The sequence below is a fragment of the Hyperolius riggenbachi genome, chromosome 5 (genome assembly GCF_040937935.1).
Source record: "Hyperolius riggenbachi isolate aHypRig1 chromosome 5, aHypRig1.pri, whole genome shotgun sequence".
Taxonomy (NCBI): Eukaryota; Metazoa; Chordata; class Amphibia; order Anura; family Hyperoliidae; genus Hyperolius; species Hyperolius riggenbachi.
Window position 1 is genome coordinate 264,773,277 of NC_090650.1, and position 22,822 is coordinate 264,796,098.

Sequence of the window (22,822 nt, forward strand, 5' to 3'; positions counted from 1 at the left end):
TACTACAGTGATAGTTTAGCTCTCAAAAGAAGTTTGGCTGTGAAAGGTAGCACTAAAGTATCAGGTAGGCATCCTTTCAGCAATCTAGCCAAGTGCCTTATGTTTTGCTGATAATATTATTATTAGAACCTATCATGTATTTACTAAACACCTTTCCTTAAACTTCATTTTATCAGCCTAAATCCTTTTTCCATTCTGGTGTAATTACAACTCGGGGGTTGATTCTTTAAAGTTTAGTAAAGTTGCTATGCGCAGGCAGGACTTTGCAATGTTATCGCTATTACACCAAGTACAATCATTGTATTTTGAAGACCTACCATACATGCATATGCATAATTCCCCCCATGGATAATCCCCCCCACACACAAAAATAGGCCAAAAACCATAGCCCAGCGATCAGCTGACCCCCCAATGTGACTGGCCACCCATGCAGAGTGCATATTGGAGCTTGCTGATGAATGCATATCTACCTCTTAACTTGCCGCTAGAGCCCCAAGCTCACTGTCATGCGACTGCAGTGAGCCTGGAGGTCTAGTGGCTAGTTCGAATTTCCCGTATAGATGCGTGAATGCAAGCTGAAGCGAGGACAGGTAGATATGCATTCTGCAGCATGCTCCAATATGTGCTCTGCATAGGGGGTCCTGATTTTGGTTATCATGTATGGATTAGAGGAATTCCCCACTTTAAATCCAAAATGTGAAAATCTGCTTATCCACACTGATATATGGTAACTTTCAAAACCCTCACTTTTTATATATATGTAAACCATATGTAATGTAAACTCTTTTTCCTTATAATTTTGTAGTAGGGGTGGATGAACACCCTGTAGAAAAAGTCACAGGAGACAAAAAACGGGAGCCCAGTAGTGCAATATGTCAATGACCACAATAAAAGAAAATAAATTAAAAGCACTACTCACAAAGGGAGGTTGCTTGGGGCAACCAACCACAGGAAGCAGGTGGAGACAATAAACCCGACTCCACTCGGGGTGGTCCTAGCCAGAACCGGAAGGATGGTCGCTCTCTTAGTGGAAAAAAGGGGACAGAGTCCACTGTGGGGACTCCACTGGTGGTCTGCCACCTCCCCTCGGACAGGATGTGTTCGGGGGTATACTTAGCACGTAAAAGGGAAAGAGGCGCCCTGATATAATAAAAGCATCTAAAATCAGCTTAAAATCGAAAAGTGATATGAGGTAGCTTACCTCAATGACGAAACCTCTGTAGTTAATACAAGGGATTTTTATTAGCACAGGCAACGCGTTTCGCGGGTCTCAGCCCGCTTCATCAGGCCAGTAAAAGTGCCTACAATAGCAACAAGAACTCCTCAATATACTTGTACATGTATATCAAACATAATAGTAAAAAATGTTCTACCAAGATCATAAACATTGCATCATATCATATTGATCAAATTTTTAGATGCGTTTTTGTACATACATAATGTTTTTTTATAAATTATTATTATGTAAGAAAGAGTAATACTGGTGATAATCGTTAGCAGTAAAGATACTAATCGCAATAAAGGAGGAAAACTTAATGGGCCTGATTCACAAAGCGGCGCAAACCGTCCAGCACGGGCGCGCCAAAACAGCCAGCACGCGAAGCGCCGCCCGCGGACCGCCGCACGCGCAAAACGCCACGACCCGCGCGATCGCGGACCCCCGCGAATCGCGGCAAACCGCGCACGCAAAAGCCCGCAACCACACGAACCACGGCACCCCGCGCGCGCAAAAGCCCGCGAACGGCACCCCACACGCCAACCGCCCAGCACACCCACGCCAAACAGCCCGCACCGCCCCGCGAACCAGGGAGTAAATTCAATAATAATTATAATAATAATAGTAGTCGCTGCTTTATAAAAATAAATAATAAGTATCAACATTGTTGGTAATATTAAGAATCCATAGTAAAAGTATATCGCTCATAAAATCATAATATAAATTTGTATAAACACAAATAACAATTAGGACTTGGCCAGCTATTGAATATAAATATACATAAAGTCAAACTAAGGTGGTATCTCACAGCTACATAAGCTATTCGATCACAGCACTAGTTGCTCTTTAAAAAATAGACTGGTCACAAATAGGCTAAAAGAAAAGACACAGTATTTCATTGTGCTAAGTTTGAGTATGGTGGGTGAACAGCAGGGGGAGCGTTAGGTGGTCTGAAGGAATGAGGGTCAGAGCACTTACCAAATAGAAAAGATCATCTAGCATAGGGAGCCTCTGTAGGGGGCTCTGCAGAGCTGTCTTAAATAACTTCTGTAATGTCTGAACAGCATGCTTGCTGAAAAAGGGGCGGCACCGGAAGTTATTGATGACATCACACAAAGGGCCGCCCACCGGAAGTACTGGCGGCACCATTTTGGTTCTGGGCGATGTATAGGGAAAGGCTATTGAATGCCAGCACTTTGCTTATTTAATAGAGAACATCCAGATGCTGGGGGAAAAAAGTTTTAGTAAATGGACACTAGATGGCAGCAGTGTTAACAATTCTTCAGTATAGATAGTGCTGGAGATTTGTGCTTGTTATAAAAGCTTCTTTAAACATAGGTGATTGTTGGTAATAGGTGGCTTATAGTGAATTCTCAAGGTTGGTCTGAACTGCACTATCTCAATTGGAACCAATTTTACTAATTACATTATATTAATAATACTAAAATAGTGAATAATAATTATTATGCTAAATTATTACAAAATGCTATAAGTGCATATTGTTGGTATCAGGTGGGGTATCATAATTTGCTCATAAATTTATTAAGAAGTGTGCATGAAATAATATTTTTAGTTATGAAAAATGATTAAAAAAAAAAAAAAAAAAAGAATACATAAATAAATGAGTAAAATATATAATAATTAATAAATATGTTTCAAAGACATCATTATAATGCCGTCATATGTGCATAGTGCGTGTTGTGCTTGTCATTTGATAGCTACTAGCTCATAAGCATTACTATTGGGGAAAAGGAACTGGAGAGGTGGAGGAGACAGTTGGAAACTAGGAAGTGTAAGTATCTGGTCCAGGGGGAAATTATGTATGGACAGAGTTGGTAGATAGTATATCTTATGGGGATACGTATAGTGAGCTGGACCTCTGAGTTAGAAATTGTGCTCTAAACATTCATTTAAACCCTCTGGTTTGAGGGTTCTCAATCTGAAGATCCAGAACATCTCTCTTGCCCGCAACCGAGCTATTCGATCGGAGCAGGAGGGATTGTCGGGTATCTGTTCTATGGGCATGAAGAATAGTGTTTTTGGATCCGAGTTGTGGCACTCCGCGAAGTGCCTTGAGAGACTGTGTTTGGTATATGCTTTGGTGATGTTCCTTCTATGTTGGCCGAGTCTGGCTCTTATTTGCTGAGTGGTACGTCCAACGTACTGTTTTTTACAGGGGCAAGTGATGAGGTAAATAACATGGGTGGTGCTGCAGTGGAATGAATGGGTGATTTCATATGAGTCTTGTGTGATTTCACAAATGAAAGAAAGTTGCCCTGGATGCAGATAATCACAGGCCAGACATTTAGATGACTTGCATTTTTGTATATTTGGAGTGGTATTTGAACTAGGTGCATGGGATACTAGTGCTCGTGGTCTGCTAGGGGCTACAATGTTTTTTAGGGTTTTTGCTCTTCTGAAGACCAGCTTGGGTTTAGCCTCTAGTTTGGGGCAGAGGTAGGGATCCTTTAATAGGGTTGGCCAATGCTTGTTGATTATAGATCTAATATTTTTGTGGTTAGAGCTAAAGCGAGTAATGAATGTGGGTTGAGAGTCTGGGGTTTCGTCTTTTTTAGTTTTTGTCTTTAGGAGGGTCTCCTGGTCAAGTTGTCTAGCTCTATGTCTAGCAGATTGAATAAGTTGTTTTGGAAATGATCGCTCTAAGAACTTGTTTTCCAGATTGTCTGCTTGGGTGTCATATATAGATAAATCGGAGCAGTTCTTACGTATACGTCTAAACTGCCCGAAAGGTATATTGGTCTTCCAAGGCTTATGATGCGAACTCCCATAATGTACATAGGAGTTCGCATCAACCTTCTTGAAAAAGGTTTTTGATTTGACCACCCCATCCACAATGTACAGTGTCACATCTAGATAGTCGATGGTAAGTGGGTTTGTGTCCATGGTGAATTTTAGTCCCCAATCATTGTTATTGATGGATTCTACAAAGTTCTCTATGGTGATGGTCTCTCCTTCCCACACGAGGATGATGTCATCTATATATCTATAGTACTTTATAATATTATTGCGATATGGAGTTTGGCTCAAAAATAATTGTTCAAAGAGACCCATTGTAAGATTTGCGAAGGACGGAGCTAGATTGGCCCCCATCGCTGTACCCCTGGTTTGTAAATACGTTGTTTCCTGAAATGTGAAGATGTTATGAGTGAGTATGAACTGAGTTGCTTGAAGGAGAAAGTTTTTTTGAGGGATAGGCATAGTAGTGTCAGAATATAGAAAATGGGCTATGGATTGTAGACCCACTTCGTGTCTAATATTAGTATAAAGAGCAGTGACATCTAGTGTCACCCAGTGGTAATTTGGTGACCATCTGAATGAAGTAAATGTTTGAATGAGTTGACTGGAATCTTTTAGATAGGAAGGAAGTGTGATTACATATTTTTGCAGAAAATGATCTATGTATTCAGATAAGGGAGAGGTTAGGGATCCAATGCCAGCAATAATGGGACGGCCAGGGGGGTTTATTAGTGATTTATGGATTTTTGGAAGAAAATAAAAAAATGGTATTTTAGGGTTTGTAATGGTGAGAAAATCTTTCTCTTCCTTTGAAATTATGCCATCTTTTAGTGCTGTGGATATTAAATTATCATATTGTTTTTTATATTGTTGTGATGGATCATAGGATAATGTGGTATAATATTCTGGATCGTGTAGCAATCGGTGGGCCTCTGTCACATAGTCCACCGTGTTCATAATGACAATCCCCCCCCCCTTGTCAGCGGCCTTTATCACTATTTCAGTATTGTTCTTTAGGGAGTTAAGAGCAGTCTGTTCGATTCTGGTAAGGTTGGATTTTGGTACAACTTGTTCTTTCTCTAAACGTCTTAAATCTTCCAAGACGGAAAGGTAGAAGGTTTCTATATGTGGGCCTCTGTAAGATGTAGGATAAAATTGGGATTTTTTCTTAAATTCTGTGTGAATGTATTTTTCCATGTAAAAGCTATCCAGATTCAAAATTGCATCGGGGCAATCAGTGGGTTCATTTGTGAATATTGGTTGGAGATTGGAGGGATTAGCATAATTAGATTTTTTGAGATCTTTCATCATAAAGTATCTTTTTAGTGTAATTTTTCTTGTAAAAGCATTGAGGTCAACAAATAATTCGAATAGATTAGATGTTTTTGTTGGACAAAAGGAAAGGCCGCGGCTGAGAACTTGTATTTCAGTTTGAGTAAGGAGGTGGGAGGAAAGATTAAAAATGGATGTGTATTGTGCAGAGGGATTCTGTTGAGGTGTTTCTATTTGGATTTGTTCCCCATGATGTCCCTTCTTTTTGCTGCCCCTTCTGCCACGTTTTCGGGGCTGGAGGCGGGTCTCTTTTGGGCCTTGGGGATTTGTGGTTTGGCTAGTTGGTTTTGTGACAGAGGATTTGGAAGAAGAGGGCGGAGTGGGGGGTCCTTGGTAAGGAGGGTCAGAAGTTCTAAAAAAGATGGAGTGTCAGATTCAGATGAGGAGGAGGTGAGTAAGGATGAGGAATTTTTATCAGGATATGAAGTTTGAGTGCCATGAAAGTATTCAGGAATCGTGGAATGGGACTTGGTCCGGACAGATGGCATGGGGTTGGAGCGGGGAAGGGGCACAGGAGGTGATCCTGATGGGGGGGATATTGGGGGCTGAGATGAGGGAGGGCCAGGGGGTGTGGACGGGTTTGTGTCAGGGGTTGTATCATGGATGCTGATATTTGCAGGATCTAGCCCTAAATCTGTGCATGGGGGAGTGGGGTCAAGTGATGGGAAGGGAGGGGATGGGGAGTGGGTAGTGACAAGTGAAGGGGATGGGTGTCCCCTAGGGTCAGTGGGAATGGTGTGAAGAGGTGATGGGACAGGGCCTGAGGGAGGGAAAAATCCATAAATCACTAATAAACCCCCCTGGCCGTCCCATTATTGCTGGCATTGGATCCCTAACCTCTCCCTTATCTGAATACATAGATCATTTTCTGCAAAAATATGTAATCACACTTCCTTCCTATCTAAAAGATTCCAGTCAACTCATTCAAACATTTACTTCATTCAGATGGTCACCAAATTACCACTGGGTGACACTAGATGTCACTGCTCTTTATACTAATATTAGACACGAAGTGGGTCTACAATCCATAGCCCATTTTCTATATTCTGACACTACTATGCCTATCCCTCAAAAAAACTTTCTCCTTCAAGCAACTCAGTTCATACTCACTCATAACATCTTCACATTTCAGGAAACAACGTATTTACAAACCAGGGGTACAGCGATGGGGGCCAATCTAGCTCCGTCCTTCGCAAATCTTACAATGGGTCTCTTTGAACAATTATTTTTGAGCCAAACTCCATATCGCAATAATATTATAAAGTACTATAGATATATAGATGACATCATCCTCGTGTGGGAAGGAGAGACCATCACCATAGAGAACTTTGTAGAATCCATCAATAACAATGATTGGGGACTAAAATTCACCATGGACACAAACCCACTTACCATCGACTATCTAGATGTGACACTGTACATTGTGGATAGGGTGGTCAAATCAAAAACCTTTTTCAAGAAGGTTGATGCGAACTCCTATGTACATTATGGGAGTTCGCATCATAAGCCTTGGAAGACCAATATACCTTTCGGGCAGTTTAGACGTATACGTAAGAACTGCTCCGATTTATCTATATATGACACCCAAGCAGACAATCTGGAAAACAAGTTCTTAGAGCGATCATTTCCAAAACAACTTATTCAATCTGCTAGACATAGAGCTAGACAACTTGACCAGGAGACCCTCCTAAAGACAAAAACTAAAAAAGACGAAACCCCAGACTCTCAACCCACATTCATTACTCGCTTTAGCTCTAACCACAAAAATATTAGATCTATAATCAACAAGCATTGGCCAACCCTATTAAAGGATCCCTACCTCTGCCCCAAACTAGAGGCTAAACCCAAGCTGGTCTTCAGAAGAGCAAAAACCCTAAAAAACATTGTAGCCCCTAGCAGACCACGAGCACTAGTATCCCATGCACCTAGTTCAAATACCACTCCAAATATACAAAAATGCAAGTCATCTAAATGTCTGGCCTGTGATTATCTGCATCCAGGGCAACTTTCTTTCATTTGTGAAATCACACAAGACTCATATGAAATCACCCATTCATTCCACTGCAGCACCACCCATGTTATTTACCTCATCACTTGCCCCTGTAAAAAACAGTACGTTGGACGTACCACTCAGCAAATAAGAGCCAGACTCGGCCAACATAGAAGGAACATCACCAAAGCATATACCAAACACAGTCTCTCAAGGCACTTCGCGGAGTGCCACAACTCGGATCCAAAAACACTATTCTTCATGCCCATAGAACAGATACCCGACAATCCCTCCTGCTCCGATCGAATAGCTCGGTTGCGGGCAAGAGAGATGTTCTGGATCTTCAGATTGAGAACCCTCAAACCAGAGGGTTTAAATGAATGTTTAGAGCACAATTTCTAACTCAGAGGTCCAGCTCACTATACGTATCCCCATAAGATATACTATCTACCAACTCTGTCCATACATAATTTCCCCCTGGACCAGATACTTACACTTCCTAGTTTCCAACTGTCTCCTCCACCTCTCCAGTTCCTTTTCCCCAATAGTAATGCTTATGAGCTAGTAGCTATCAAATGACAAGCACAACACGCACTATGCACATATGACGGCATTATAATGATGTCTTTGAAACATATTTATTAATTATTATATATTTTATTCATTTATTTATGTATTCTTTTTTTTTTTTTTTTTTTAATCATTTTTCATAACTAAAAATATTATTTCATGCACACTTCTTAATAAATTTATGAGCAAATTATGATACCCCACCTGATACCAACAATATGCACTTATAGCATTTTGTAATAATTTAGCATAATAATTATTATTCACTATTTTAGTATTATTAATATAATGTAATTAGTAAAATTGGTTCCAATTGAGATAGTGCAGTTCAGACCAACCTTGAGAATTCACTATAAGCCACCTATTACCAACAATCACCTATGTTTAAAGAAGCTTTTATAACAAGCACAAATCTCCAGCACTATCTATACTGAAGAATTGTTAACACTGCTGCCATCTAGTGTCCATTTACTAAAACTTTTTTCCCCCAGCATCTGGATGTTCTCTATTAAATAAGCAAAGTGCTGGCATTCAATAGCCTTTCCCTATACATCGCCCAGAACCAAAATGGTGCCGCCAGTACTTCCGGTGGGCGGCCCTTTGTGTGATGTCATCAATAACTTCCGGTGCCGCCCCTTTTTCAGCAAGCATGCTGTTCAGACATTACAGAAGTTATTTAAGACAGCTCTGCAGAGCCCCCTACAGAGGCTCCCTATGCTAGATGATCTTTTCTATTTGGTAAGTGCTCTGACCCTCATTCCTTCAGACCACCTAACGCTCCCCCTGCTGTTCACCCACCATACTCAAACTTAGCACAATGAAATACTGTGTCTTTTCTTTTAGCCTATTTGTGACCAGTCTATTTTTTAAAGAGCAACTAGTGCTGTGATCGAATAGCTTATGTAGCTGTGAGATACCACCTTAGTTTGACTTTATGTATATTTATATTCAATAGCTGGCCAAGTCCTAATTGTTATTTGTGTTTATACAAATTTATATTATGATTTTATGAGCGATATACTTTTACTATGGATTCTTAATATTACCAACAATGTTGATACTTATTATTTATTTTTATAAAGCAGCGACTACTATTATTATTATAATTATTATTGAATTTACTCCCTGGTTCGCGGGGCGGTGCGGGCTGTTTGGCGTGGGTGTGCTGGGCGGTTGGCGTGTGGGGTGCCGTTCGCGGGCTTTTGCGCGCGCGGGGTGCCGTGGTTCGTGTGGTTGCGGGCTTTTGCGTGCGCGGTTTGCCGCGATTCGCGGGGGTCCGCGATCGCGCGGGTCGTGGCGTTTTGCGCGTGCGGCGGTCCGCGGGCGGCGCTTCGCGTGCTGGCTGTTTTGGCGCGCCCGTGCTGGACGGTTTGCGCCGCTTTGTGAATCAGGCCCATTAAGTTTTCCTCCTTTATTGCGATTAGTATCTTTACTGCTAACGATTATCACCAGTATTACTCTTTCTTACATAATAATAATTTATAAAAAAACATTATGTATGTACAAAAACGCATCTAAAAATTTGATCAATATGATATGATGCAATGTTTATGATCTTGGTAGAACATTTTTTACTATTATGTTTGATATACATGTACAAGTATATTGAGGAGTTCTTGTTGCTATTGTAGGCACTTTTACTGGCCTGATGAAGCGGGCTGAGACCCGCGAAACGCGTTGCCTGTGCTAATAAAAATCCCTTGTATTAACTACAGAGGTTTCGTCATTGAGGTAAGCTACCTCATATCACTTTTCGATTTTAAGCTGATTTTAGATGCTTTTATTATATCAGGGCGCCTCTTTCTCTTTTTCCTTATAGTCATGAAATAATTTTCATGTACAAAGGCCTTCTGTGCTCCTTATTTTGGTCTACTGAGTAAATATTGTGTGTGTATTTCTAATAACTACGGTACAATGTATATTCATTGTTCTCTAACACTTTGTTAATGTTCTCTTGCAGTAACAAAACAATGAAGGAAATACACATGTATCAAAAGATTGCAAAGCACACCACATTAATAATATGGGCTGTGTTTTCAGAGCTGGATATGGGGCAGTGGAGGTCGCATGACTTCTGGACAGTTATGCTTATGATGACCTTGATGTGGTTTATGAGGCTTTATCTACATTACTGCAGTCAGTGGCTTTTCCTTCAGGCAATTTCTATTCCTGTGCTACAGTGAGTAACATTTTAAAATGTATTTACTTGTCCAAATAAAAATAATAGTAACAATAACAGCAACAATAATAATAATAATAATAATATATCAAACAGTTGTGATAAATTAGTAGAGATGGCCCGAACGGTTCACCAGCGAACGATTCCCGGGGAACTTCCGTGGTTAGCGATCGCAGAGAACCGCAAACTCTCCTGAAGTTCGGTTCGCCCCCATAATGCACCATTAGGGTCAACTTTGACCCTCTACATCACAGTCAGCAGGCACATTGTAGCCAATCAGGCTACACTCCCTCCTGGAGCCACTCCCCCTTATAAAAGGCAGGCACCGCCGTCCATTACACTCACTTGTGTGCCTGCAGATCATCTGACTAGGGATGAGACACACTTTTCGCATCGAAACTTTTCATGGAAATACAGTGGATTTTCACAAGATAAATACTTTTGTGAAAATTATAACTTTCCAGAAAAAGTTTTTTTATTGCATTGACTTCAACGCATTTGGCTAAAATGAATTTTCTCATGCTTATTGACTTCAAGGTCCCCTACAGGTTCTATTCTAGAAGGTTGTTTGTAAGTTATGTTCAGTGCTGGTATTTGATTTTAGGTTGTCCTTATATTCAACCTGAAAATAGCTGTTTGAATTTGGACCTTGCTGACCTGAAAAACACATGATGCAATGCACACATTTTAGCTAAATTACATTGAAGAATACTGCTGATTGGAATGAGTTAATCGCAGCCACTCAGGCACAGCTGGACTCAGGACACCCCAGGACACCTACATCCGGGTGCTGTGGGTGTCCTGCTGCTGGTGTCCCAGGGTGTCCTAGGTCCAGTAGGGATGCCTGCTATGTGTGTGGGGAGAGGGGAGAGCAGCAAGTGGAATCATGGGGCTGGGGCTAGTATGTATGGGTTCTTTGCTATTAACAGTTTGTCCCATATGCAATTCACTTTTTTACCTGAGTTTTCTCCTAGGAGATCATTTTTCAACTTCTTTTTAAAATAACTTTTCAGCATTCTGTAATCTAAAAAGTACCAAAAAGTAAAGAGAAAGTGTTATCAAAATTATTTCGAGTATTTCTTGTTTGCTGGTGGCTTAAAAGGGATTTTATGACATGGTTAGAAAATGTTAACTTGGAGATATCTCAGGTGAAAAAGTGAATTGCATATGGGCCTTAAAGTCAGCAATATACTTCATCGCAATTTTGCTAAAATTTTTGCCATTTCATCATGTGTTTTTTGGGTCAGCAAGGTCCAAATTCGGACAGCCATATTCAGGTCGAATATAAGGACAACTTGAAATCAAACACCAGCACTAAACATGACTCCACTGTGTTCATCTACCACCATTGTGTCCCTCTGTACCACCTCTGCCCCTTTGTGCTTCCTTCTGTCCTAGTGATTATTATAATGTGCTAATTTCACTTATACAAAATTTCACATAAAATGTTATAATTGCGATTATAAGTTATTAAGAATTTAAAAATGAATTGATTCCACTTTCAGAGGGTTACCACGCTGGATCACGGACCAGAGTAATTTTTTACCTTTCAGTGCTCCTCCCTTTTATTCACCAATAGCTTTATTACTACTTATCACAGCAAAATTATCAATACCTTGTTTTTTTCACCGCCAATTAGGCTTTCTGTGTTTAGTATATTTTTCTAAGAATTATTTTATTCTAAATGCACTTTAATGGGAAAAAAATTTGAAAAAAAAATCATTATTTCTCAGTTTTTGGAAATTATAGTTTTAAAATAAAACTTTCTTCTGTGAATAAAACCCACACATTGTATTTGCCCATTTGTCCTGGTTATTAAACCAATTCAATTAGGTCCCTATCGTAAAGTATGGTGACAATATATTATTTTGAAATATAGGTTGAATTTTTAAAAAAATTTTAAAGCTGATATTTATGTATTTTTTTAAATTGATTTTTTTTTTTACACAAGTGTTTTCACTTTGGAAGTGGAAGCGATTCATTATATTAATTAATTATAAGTGTATGTGTATGTATGTGTGTGTGTGCATGTAATTTTACTTTTTGCCACTAGATGGAGCTGCAAACACTTTCCACTTTTCACTTTTTTTTTACACTTTACAAACTTTTAACTGCTTCCTGTTTTATAAATGGACCTGGCCCTGGTCGGGGTCATGTCCATTCATTGTAGGCATTGCAATTGGGTATGGGAATGCTTGTCTTCCTTCCCCAATCATGGATGGCAGTGTCCCAATGGGTAATAGTGTCAGGCAAAGTGTGCATGTGCACATCGGCAGCGGGAGTGAGCAACACATTAAAAACGTCCTTGAGCCATTAACAGGATCCAACAGGATGTTTTAATGTGGTGGCTCGTTCGCAAGTGGTTAAAATGTATAAAATGTGTATGTAGAACTCGGAACTCACTATATAGTACAGTGTACTAGAGTTGGGCCGAACCTCCGATTTTAGGTTCGCGAACCCTGTTCGCGAACTTCCGCAAAAGGTTCGGTTCGCGAAAAAGTTCGCGAACCGCAATAGACTTCAATGGGGAGGCGAACTTTCAAAGTTTTAAAACATTCTATCAGCTGGAAAAATGATAGAAAACATGTTTCAAAAGCTCTAATACCTGGAGCCACACCTAATTGAGTGAAATACACATCACTGCTGGAGGACCCACCCTCCCTCCCTCCTCCAAGCAAGGTCCTTTATACCATTTGCCTACCTACACTAATTAGTTATGGGACAGCTGCTACACACTCTGCTAGGGAGATTTTATCTACCCTTCTACCTATTCCCTCCTCCCTCCTACCAGAGGGAGGAGGGTCTCTTCTGCCAGGGAATTATACTATTTTAAAAACCAGTATACATCATACCATAGCTGGGAATACATACATGAGTATACATCATACCATAGCTGGGAATACATACATGAGTATACATCATACCATAGCTGGGAATCAAACCCAGATCTCATTGTGTGGTGGGCACATCACCCTAAGCACTGTACCACTACAGAAGTAAGTGAACCTTGCCTAAAATTTAACATTTATGCTCAATGCAATAGAACCATTAGGTTGCTTAAAGGAGAACTGTAGTGAGAGGTATATGGAGGCTGCCATATTGATTTCCTTTTAAGCTATACCAGTTGCCTGGCAGCCCTGCTGATCTATTTGGCTGCAGTAGTGTGAATCACACCAGAAACAAGCATGCAGCTAATCTTGTCAGATCTTACAAAAATGTCAAACACCAGATCATACCATAGCTGGGAATCGAACCCAGATCTCACTGTGTGGTGGGCACATCACCCTAAGCACTGTACCACTACAGAAGTAAGTGAAGCTTGCCTAAAATTTAACATTTATGCTCAATGCAATAGAACCATTAGGTTGCTTAAAGGAGAACTGTAGTGAGAGGTATATGGAGGCTGCCATATTGATTTCCTTTTAAGCTATACCAGTTGCCTGTCAGCCCTGCTGATCTATTTGGCTGCAGTAGTGTGAATCACACCAGAAACAAGCATGCAGCTAATCTTGTCAGATCTTACAAAAATGTCAAACACCAGATCATACCATAGCTGGGAATCGAACCCAGATCTCACTGTGTGGTGGGCACGTCACCCTAAGCACTGTCCCACTACAGAAGTAAGTGAAGCTTGCCTAAAATTTAACATTTATGCTCAATGCAATAGAACCATTAGGTTGCTTAAAGGAGAACTGTAGTGAGAGGTATATGGAGGCTGCCATATTGATTTCCTTTTAAGCTATACCAGTTGCCTGGCAGCCCTGCTGATCTATTTGGCTGCAGTAGTGTGAATCACACCAGAAACAAGCATGCAGCTAATCTTGTCAGATCTTACAAAAATGTCAAACACCAGATCATACCATAGCTGAGAATCGAACCCAGATCTCACTGTGTGGTGGGCACGTCACCCTAAGCACTGTACCACTACAGAAGTAAGTGAAGCTTGCCTAAAATTTAACATTTATGCTCAATGCAATAGAACCATTAGGTTGCTTAAAGGAGAACTGTAGTGAGAGGTATATGGAGGCTGCCATATTGATTTCCTTTTAACCACTTGAGGACCCACCCTTTACCCCCCCCTTAAGGACCAGCGCTGTCTTAGCTGATCTGTGCTGGGTGGGCTCTGCAGCCCCCAGCACAGATCAGCGTGCAGGCAGAGCGACCAGATCGCCCCCCTTTTTTCCCCACTAGGGGGATGATGTGCTGGGGGGGTCTGATCGCTCCTGCCTGCCGGGTGTTGCGGGGGGGGGGCACCTCAAAGCCCCCCTCCGCGGCGAAATCCTCCCCCTCCCTCTCCTACCTGGCCCCCCCCTGGAGATCCGGGCTGCACAGGACGCTATCCGTCCTGTGCAGCCAGTGACAGGCTGTCTCCTGTCACATGGCGGCGATCCCCGGCCGCTGATTGGCCGGGGATCGCCGATCTGCCTTACGGCGCTGCTGCGCAGCAGCGCCGTACAATGTAAACAAAGCGGATTATTTCCGCTTGTGTTTACATTTAGCCTGCGAGCCGCCATCGGCGGCCCGCAGGCTATTCACGGAGCCCCCCGCCGTGAATTGACAGGAAGCAGCCGCTCGCACGAGCGGCTGCTTCCTGATTAATCAGCCTGCAGCTGGCGACGCAATACTGCGTCGCTGGTCCTGCAGCTGCCACTTTGCCAACGCACGGTATAAGCGTGCGGTCGGCAAGTGGTTAAGCAATACCAGTTACCTGGCTATCCTGCAGATCCTCTGCCTCCAATACTTTTAGCCCTAGACCCTGAACAAGCATGCAGCAGATCTGGTGTTTGACATTTTTGTAAGATCTGACAAGATTAGCTGCATGCTTGTTTCTGGTGTGATTCACACTACAGTGGCTGGATAGTGTACTGGTTAAGGGCTCTGCCTTTGACATGGGAGACCAGGGTTTGAATCCTGGCTAGGTCAAGTACCTATTCAGTAAGGAGTTCAAGGCAAGACTCCCTAACACTGCAGGGTGGCCTCTTGAGTGCGTCCCTGTGGCTGCAGCTCTTGAGCGCTTTGAGTCTGACAGGAGAAAAGCGCTATACAAATGTTTGGATTATTATTACTGCAGCCAAATAGATCAGCAGGGCTGCCAGGCAACTGGTATAGCTTAAAAGGAAATCAATATGGCAGCCTCCATATACCTCTCACTACAGTTCTCCTTTAAGCAACCTAATGGTTCTATTGCATTGAGCATAAATGTTAAATTTTAGGCAAGCTTCACTTACTTCTGTAGTGGTACAGTGCTTAGGGTGACGTGCCCACCACACAGTGAGATCTGGGTTCGATTCCCAGCTATGGTATGATCTGGTGTTTGACATTTTTGTAAGATCTGACAAGATTAGCTGCATGCTTGTTTCTGGTGTGATTCACACTACTGCAGCCAAATAGATCAGCAGGGCTGCCAGGCAACTGGTATAGCTTAAAAGGAAATCAATATGGCAGCCTCCATATACCTCTCACTACAGTTCTCCTTTAAGCAACCTAATGGTTCTATTGCGTTGAGCATAAATGTTAAATTTTAGGCAAACTTCACTTACTACTGTAGTGATACAGTGCTTAGGGTGACGTGCCCACCACACAGTGAGATCTGGGTTTATTCCCGGCTATGGTATGATGTATACTGGTTTTTAAAATAGTATAATTCCCTGGCAGAAGAGACCCTCCTACCTCCGGTAGGAGGGAGGTGGGAGGCCAATTAAAATCTCCCTAGCAGAGTGTGTAGCAGCTGTCCCATAACTAATTAGTGTAGGCAGAAAACTGAGTCAAATGGTATAAAAGGACCTAGCTTGAAGTGAGGGTGGGTGGGGTCTTTAGCACTGAAAGCAGTGTGTTTCACAATAACATGTCTGCTGACAGTAAAATGGAGGCGAAAAATTTTGCTCAATACAGCTTTATGGGGCGATTCGAACTTCCGCAAAAGTTCGCCTGATGCAGGCGAACGCGAACCCCCAAAGTTCGCCTGGAACCGTTCGCCGGCGAACCGTTCGGCCCATCTCTACAGTGTACCGCAGCAAAATATAATTTTACCGAGTTTAAAAAACATTCGTTTTTTTCTTTGAATTTTCTAAAATATTCTCAAAAACTAAAAGGTCCTATTGAAAAAATGTTTTTACTTGTTCCTATTTTCTTGCCATTTGTTCATAAATCAGGGACTACCTGTATATAAAGTAAATTATGCAAATTATGCAAAATAAAGGGTAAATACTTTTTTAAACTGCAAGGAATCCAATTAAAACAATACACAGCACAAGTCAATATATGGTATTGAATAATTTATAATCTAGTAGTAATCTTTTTATACTCTAGTTATTTAGCATGTCTCTTTTTTTTCCTACAGCTTTGCATTTTATCCTCACACTGTGGAGCTAACCTATCAGCATTCTTTAATGCATACTGGAGAAGAGCTGTTTATGGTTGTGGTGGGACCAATGTCCTTAAATATATCAATGTTCCTAATGATTCTTCTAAGATGGAGCTGTCAAATACTGTTTCACTCATTCCCTGCTATCTTGTCAAAGTTTATCATTGCTTTGGGTCTCTGGACAGTACTAGACCCTTTGGCTGTATTTATAGTTGATGCATTCTTAGGGGTAAGTCACAAAAATAACTGCTGTATCAGGTTTGAAAAAAAAAGTTTGTAGAAAGTGAGTCATTCTTTTATTCAAAAATTATTGCTGCACACGAGGCAATAATATTTTTTAAACACTTTTATTGAGTTAAATATCATGAAATAACAGCAGTATAACATGTCAAAAGATAACATATTAAATAGACAAATGCAGTATCTCACAATCAAGATAGGTGTACATCAGTGGTCCTCAAACTAAGGCCCACGGGCTGAATGTGGCCCCCTTAGGCTTTTTCACTGGCCCCCACATACAAAATGTATTACTTATAGATGTTGTCCACTGCATCTTTAAATATTGGCGGCCCAGATATAGCATAGCAGTGCTGGCACAACCCTTCCATGTGGAAGCCAGAAAGCCGTGTTGGGAGGCATACTTTCTGCACATGCTGTGTTGGTGGCATAATATCATCTCTGGATAAATGGGAGACATGAGGGCTGCCCATGTTAATAGGCACTGTCTACAATACTTAGGTTCAATGTAACGTTTTTCTACATCATTTTATGTATTTTCCTGCCCCCCAGCAGTCTGAAGTATGTTGACCCGGCCCTTGATTGAAAAAGTTTGGGGACCCCTGGTGTACATAATACAACAATAGCAGGAGAAGTCAGAATAAAATAGAGATGTATTAAGGTCTGTACACACGCCGGACTGGAGGCAACGACGTGTCCGTCGTCACCTCCCGCTGGGTGGGCATTCCAGCGACAGTCCGGCGTGTGTACAGTCTGTCAGCGGACTGATACGGCTGTTTCTGAGCGATCCGCCCGTATCAGTCCGCCGACAGACTGTACACATGCCGGACTGTTGCTGGAACGCCCACCCAGCGGGAGGTGACGACGGACCCGTCGTTGCCTCCAGTCGGGCGTGTGTACGGACCTTAAGGATAGAACTTGTGTTATAGCTATCACCAATTATATATCGACCAGTAAGTAACATCACCTAAACAACATGTTAAATGTTCTTAACATAAACAAAAAGAAAGCTAGTCACACAAAAAGTAACATACTTAGCCATGTCACTCTCCTCAGAATCCACAAAAATCCTCCAATTCCACCCACCCTGTTTCACTATACCACAGCTGGCAGTTTGAGCACTTAGGGCCAGTGGTGCTCAGCAGAGCTCGAATATTCGAGTAGCTCGAATATTCGAGCTCTTTTCCAGCTATTCGAGCTCGGTATTCGAGCTCCGAATAGCTGTAGCTATTCGAATGGGCTATTCGCGTACACTCGAATAGCCCATTCACTATTCGAGCTATTCGAGCAAACGGCGCTATTCGAGCTCGGTACCGAGCTCGAATAGCGTCATAGCCCAGATTGATGTCCTTAGAGCCAATCAGAGGGCTCCCAGGCCCTCTGACGGCAGCCAATCACAGAGGGGGACCCTGGCCAGCCCCTACCCTATAAATAGCGGCCGCCATGTTACGTTTCTCCGTCCTTGCCTGAGACTTGCATAGAGAGAGAGTTGCTCCTTTGTGCTTTGACTTAGCAAGAGCTTTATTGTGGTCATTTACCTAGCGTTTTTGCTCACATACACCTCCTATACACACCTATATTGTTGTTAGTTAGTTAGACATTGTATTTTAGTTAGTAGCTTTTGTGTTACATAGAGACAGGCCAGCTGCTGCAGGCTTACAGCTTTAGGCCTCAGGGCCTGCCTGTGTGGGCACTGGGCAGCTGTCCTCCTGTCCTCTGTTTATTTCTCTCTATTCTATACCAGTATTTCTGCTGTCCTTTACTACTGATTGTATTAGTATTGTAGTTATATACTGTAACTGTACTAGGACACTCACTGTCACTGTTCATAGGCTACTAGCTGCTCCTGCGTGTGTGCACTCACTGTCTGTGTACACACTACACACACTCTATTTCCAAGTTCTGATAACTGATTGATTATTGTAATTGAATATTGTAATTAGTTAGTTGTACTCACTGTTACTACTTACTGTACTAGGAGTCTAGGACACTCAGTCACTGTTCATAGGCTACTAGCTCCTGCGTGTGTGCACTCACTGTCTGTGTACACACTACACACACTCTATTTCCTTCTGATAACTGATTGATTATTGTAATTAGTTAGTTGTACTTACTGTTACTACTTACTGTACTAGGAGTCTAGGACACTCAGTCACTGTTCATAGGCTACTAGCTCCTGCGTGTGTGCACTCACTGTCTGTGTACACACTACACACACTCTATTTCCTTCTGATAACTGATTGATTATTGTAATTAGTTAGTTGTACTTACTGTTACTACTTACTGTACTAGGAGTCTAGGACACTCAGTCACTGTTCATAGGCTACTAGCTCCTGCGTGTGTGCACTCACTGTCTGTGTACACACACTACACACACTCTATTTCCTTCTGATAACTGATTGCTTATTGTAATTAGTTAGTTGTACTTACTGTTACTACTTACTCTTACTGTACTAGGAGTCTAGGACACTCAGTCACTGTTCATAGGCTACTAGCTCCTGCGTGTGTGCACTCACTGTCTGTGTACACACACTACACACACTCTATTTCCTTCTGATAACTGATTGATTATTGTAATTAGTTAGTTGTACTTACTGTTACTACTTACTCTTACTGTACTAGGAGTCTAGGACACTCAGTCACTGTTCATAGGCTACTAGCTCCTGCGTGTGTGCACTCACTGTCTGTGTACACACTACACACACTCTATTTCCTTCTGATAACTGATTGATTATTGTAATTAGTTAGTTGTACTTACTGACTGTTACTACTTACTTACTTACTGTACTAGGGACACTCACTCAGTCACTGTTCATAGGCTAGCTCCTGCGCGTGTTTGCGCGTGCGTGCACTCACTGTCTGTAGTGTACACACACTAAATTTACTTGTGATTACTACTGATTATTGTAACTGCTAGTTGTACTTCCTGACTGTTACTACTTACTTACTGTACTAGGGACACTCACTCAGTCACCTCACCCACCAACCCACTCCATTAAAGTACCCCACTTTTCACCCGCCCTTTTAAAAAACTTTTGTCTATACGCCCAAAACATCGAAGATGTCTGGAAGTGGCAGCCAGCGCGGTTTGGGCAAGGGGAAGGGCAGCAAGGGAATCAGGAGGAGAGGGAGCAGCATTGTGGCAAGCCGCGGGCGCGGGCGCGCCACCATGCACAGTTCCGCAGCAGCAGCGTCAGTGGCTAACATTCCTCCCATAGCCACTGGCCGTGGACGCCTTGGGCGCTGCCCAGCAGGAGCATCTGCAACTCACGCTGCAGAGACACAGCAGCAGCAGCGTGTAGCACCTGCTCCGATTTTCCTCCAGCCGGGTTGGAAACGTCCCATTGTGGAAAAGCATGCAGACACTGTGGTGCAACTCATGACGGAGGATGAGCAGCCCGCCATCAGCTCTGCATCTGAGGCCTCCACCCTCACCACCACCACCACCACCCCTGTTCGCAGCAGCCGCCCAGCAGGGTCTGGGGAGGAGGCCAGTTCACCGTCACTCGCCGACCTGTCATTCAGCAGTCTTTTGACCCCAGGCATCATGAGTAAATTGTCTGCTGTTGTTGGCGATCTTGAGGAGGAGATGCTGATGGGCACTTTGGGGGATGAGGGATTGGACAGCAAGACTGTGGCGACAGTCAAGCAGCCCATCCATGCATCAGGAGAGGAGTTTGGGGGGTCCTCATCCCAGCAGGACATGTTTCAGGAGGGGGAGGATGTTGATGACCCGGTGACAGACAGAGACTGGGTGCCACCACCTCCAGGGGATGTCGTCCTCAGCAGCTCAGAGGAGGAGGAGGAGGATGCTCTTGTGGGCCTTGCAAGGGGGCGCATCATTGCAAGCATTGGCAGCAGCAGTAGGCAGGTCCCACAGCCTGCTGGTGTCTCAGGCTCAGCAGCAGCAGCAGCAGCATCTGCCAGTACCACCACCAGCCGCACCCAAGCCCCCCAAGCCCCCCCCCAACCACCACAGGGAGACAGGCAGCAGCGCTTCCATGCCGTAGGGGGATGTTTCTGTCACCAATCTGGCGCTTTTTCACCATGCCCACAGTGTACAGCAAGTACGCCACTTGCAACCACTGTCAGCGGAAGTTGAGCAGAGGTGCAGACCCCTTAAAGTTCTGCACCAGCTCGCTCATCAACCACCTTGCTGCAAAACATTTCCACCAGCATCAGGAGTTCCAGAGGCTGAAGGCATCTGGTGCTGGCAGTGGCACCACACCCATCACTGCACAGCCTTCAGCAGCAGCAGCAACAGCAGCCACCCGCCCTCCTGCTCCTCCAGCAGCACCAGCAGGAGTGCGGAAACGCACTGCTCCTCCCCCCTCTGCAACTCCTGCCGCCGACACTGAGGCCTGTTCTGGCAGCCAGTCCTCAGTGGCCTCCTCCGCTGTGTCTGCTGATTCCCGTGCCAGCAAAAGGCCACGCCAGAGCCTTTTGAGCGAGTCCTTCCAGGGGGTGGTTAGGGCTCTGCCTCCCAGCAGCCGTCGCGTGCGGCAGCTGAACGGCTTGCTGGCACGGGCCATGTGCTCCCAACTCCTGCCGTACACGCTCGTGCAGGAGGGGAGCGACATTCGTGCGCTGCTTGCTTGCGCAGCCCCAGACTGGCAGCTCCCCAGCAGACACTTTTTCTCCCGCAAGGCCATTCCTGCACTGCACCGCTTTGTGATGGCCAATGTGGAGCGAGGGCTGGAGCACGCGGTTGGTGAAAGGGTCCACGTCACCATGGACTCCTGGAGCAGCCGCTTCGGGACAGGCCGCTACCTGTCCTTCACTGTCCACTGGGTCAGCTTGGTGGAAGGGGGTGAGGATGGGAGAGCAGCAGCGGGCACAGCAGCAGCAGCAACACAGTGGGTGGTGCCACCCCGCAGGGTCAGGGGAACTGCAGCAGGTTCCTCCGATCCTCTGCCATCCTCCGGCACACCTGGCCAAACCCCCCGCCTCAGCAGCAGCGTGAAGGCCCGCCACTGCCAAGCGCTGCTGCACTTGGTCAGCCTTGGGAAGACCAAGCTGACGGCAACCCATGTGTGGGCCAAACTCCAGGAGCAGGAGAGGATTTGGCTGACCCCCAGAGGCCTCAGAGTCGGAGAGGTGGTGGCCGACAATGGGGCCAATCTGGTTGCCGCAATAGACAGGGGAAACCTGACCCACATCCCCTGTCTTGCCCACGTGCTGAACCTGGTAGTGCAGAAGTTCTTGCGCACCTACCAGGGGATGGGCGAACTGCTGGAAACGGCAAGGAACGTTGTGCGTCACTTCCGGCGCTCAGCTGCAGCCTGTGCGAGCCTGGAAGACGTGCAAAAGGAGCTGGATCTGCCACGCCATCGGCTGATCCTTGACGTTCCGACTCGCTGGAACTCCACCCTGGCGATGTTGGAGCGTCTGGTTGAACAGAAGCACGCTGTCAACCAGTACCTTGCCCTGGCCACTGTTTCCGCCGCTCAGAGAAGGGACAAGACCAGCAACATCCCGTCCATCGTCCCCGATGATGACTGGAGGCACATGCAGCAGGTGTGCTTAGTGCTGGCTCCCTTTCTGCAGGCCACTAACATGGTGAGCAGGGACCATGCTATGGTCTGTGAGTGGGTGCCCCTGGTTTGTCTGCTGAACAGGGCCCTCGATGCTTTGCTGGAACAGGGAGCGGCAGCCTTGGACCAGCAGGAGTGGCAAGCAGCTGCACAGTCCACCTCTGAGGGGGAGGAGGAGGAGGACTTGGTGGAGGTCCCTGACCTTGCTGCTGATGAGGGGGAGCAGCACAGTGCAGCTGAGTTGGTGCGGGGGTGGAGAGAGGATGAGGCGGCAGAGGAGGAGGATGAGGAGGACAGCACTGCCGTCGATGTGCCAGCACACGTGGCCCGCCTCTTCCCAATGGCAGCGCACATGCTGGCGTGCCTGCGCAAGGACCCCAGGGTGATCCAGATGAAGCAGAGGGAGGACATCTGGATCAGCATGATGTTGGACCCACGCCTCAAGGGGAAGTTGAGCCAGTTCCTGCCGCCTGCAGGAGGAGACCCAGCGCAACAAATAAGGAGCTTGCAGCAGGCCCTTGTTGAGCGCTTGGAGGAAGCCTTCCCCCAGCCTTCCACCCCCACTGTCCAGCAGCGAGCACAGAGGCAGCAGCAGGTGCCTGCATCCAGCAGCAAGCGCCCCACAGACCTGCTGTCTCTCAGC

At 44.5% G+C, this 22,822-nt stretch overlaps 1 protein-coding gene across 3 annotated transcripts in view; it reads left to right on the forward strand.

The window, feature by feature from the left end:
- Window positions 1-22,822, forward strand: part of LOC137518702 (uncharacterized) — a 268,697-nt gene that overhangs the window by 129,405 nt on the left and 116,470 nt on the right. For 2 of the 3 annotated variants that reach the window (XM_068236883.1, XM_068236885.1), the window contains 2 exons: window positions 9,826-10,044; window positions 16,385-16,637. In XM_068236883.1, the coding sequence (XP_068092984.1) occupies window positions 9,826-10,044; window positions 16,385-16,637 (472 nt within the window). The remainder of the gene's footprint in view (window positions 1-9,825; window positions 10,045-16,384; window positions 16,638-22,822) is intronic. The other variant, XM_068236884.1, reaches the window with a different exon arrangement.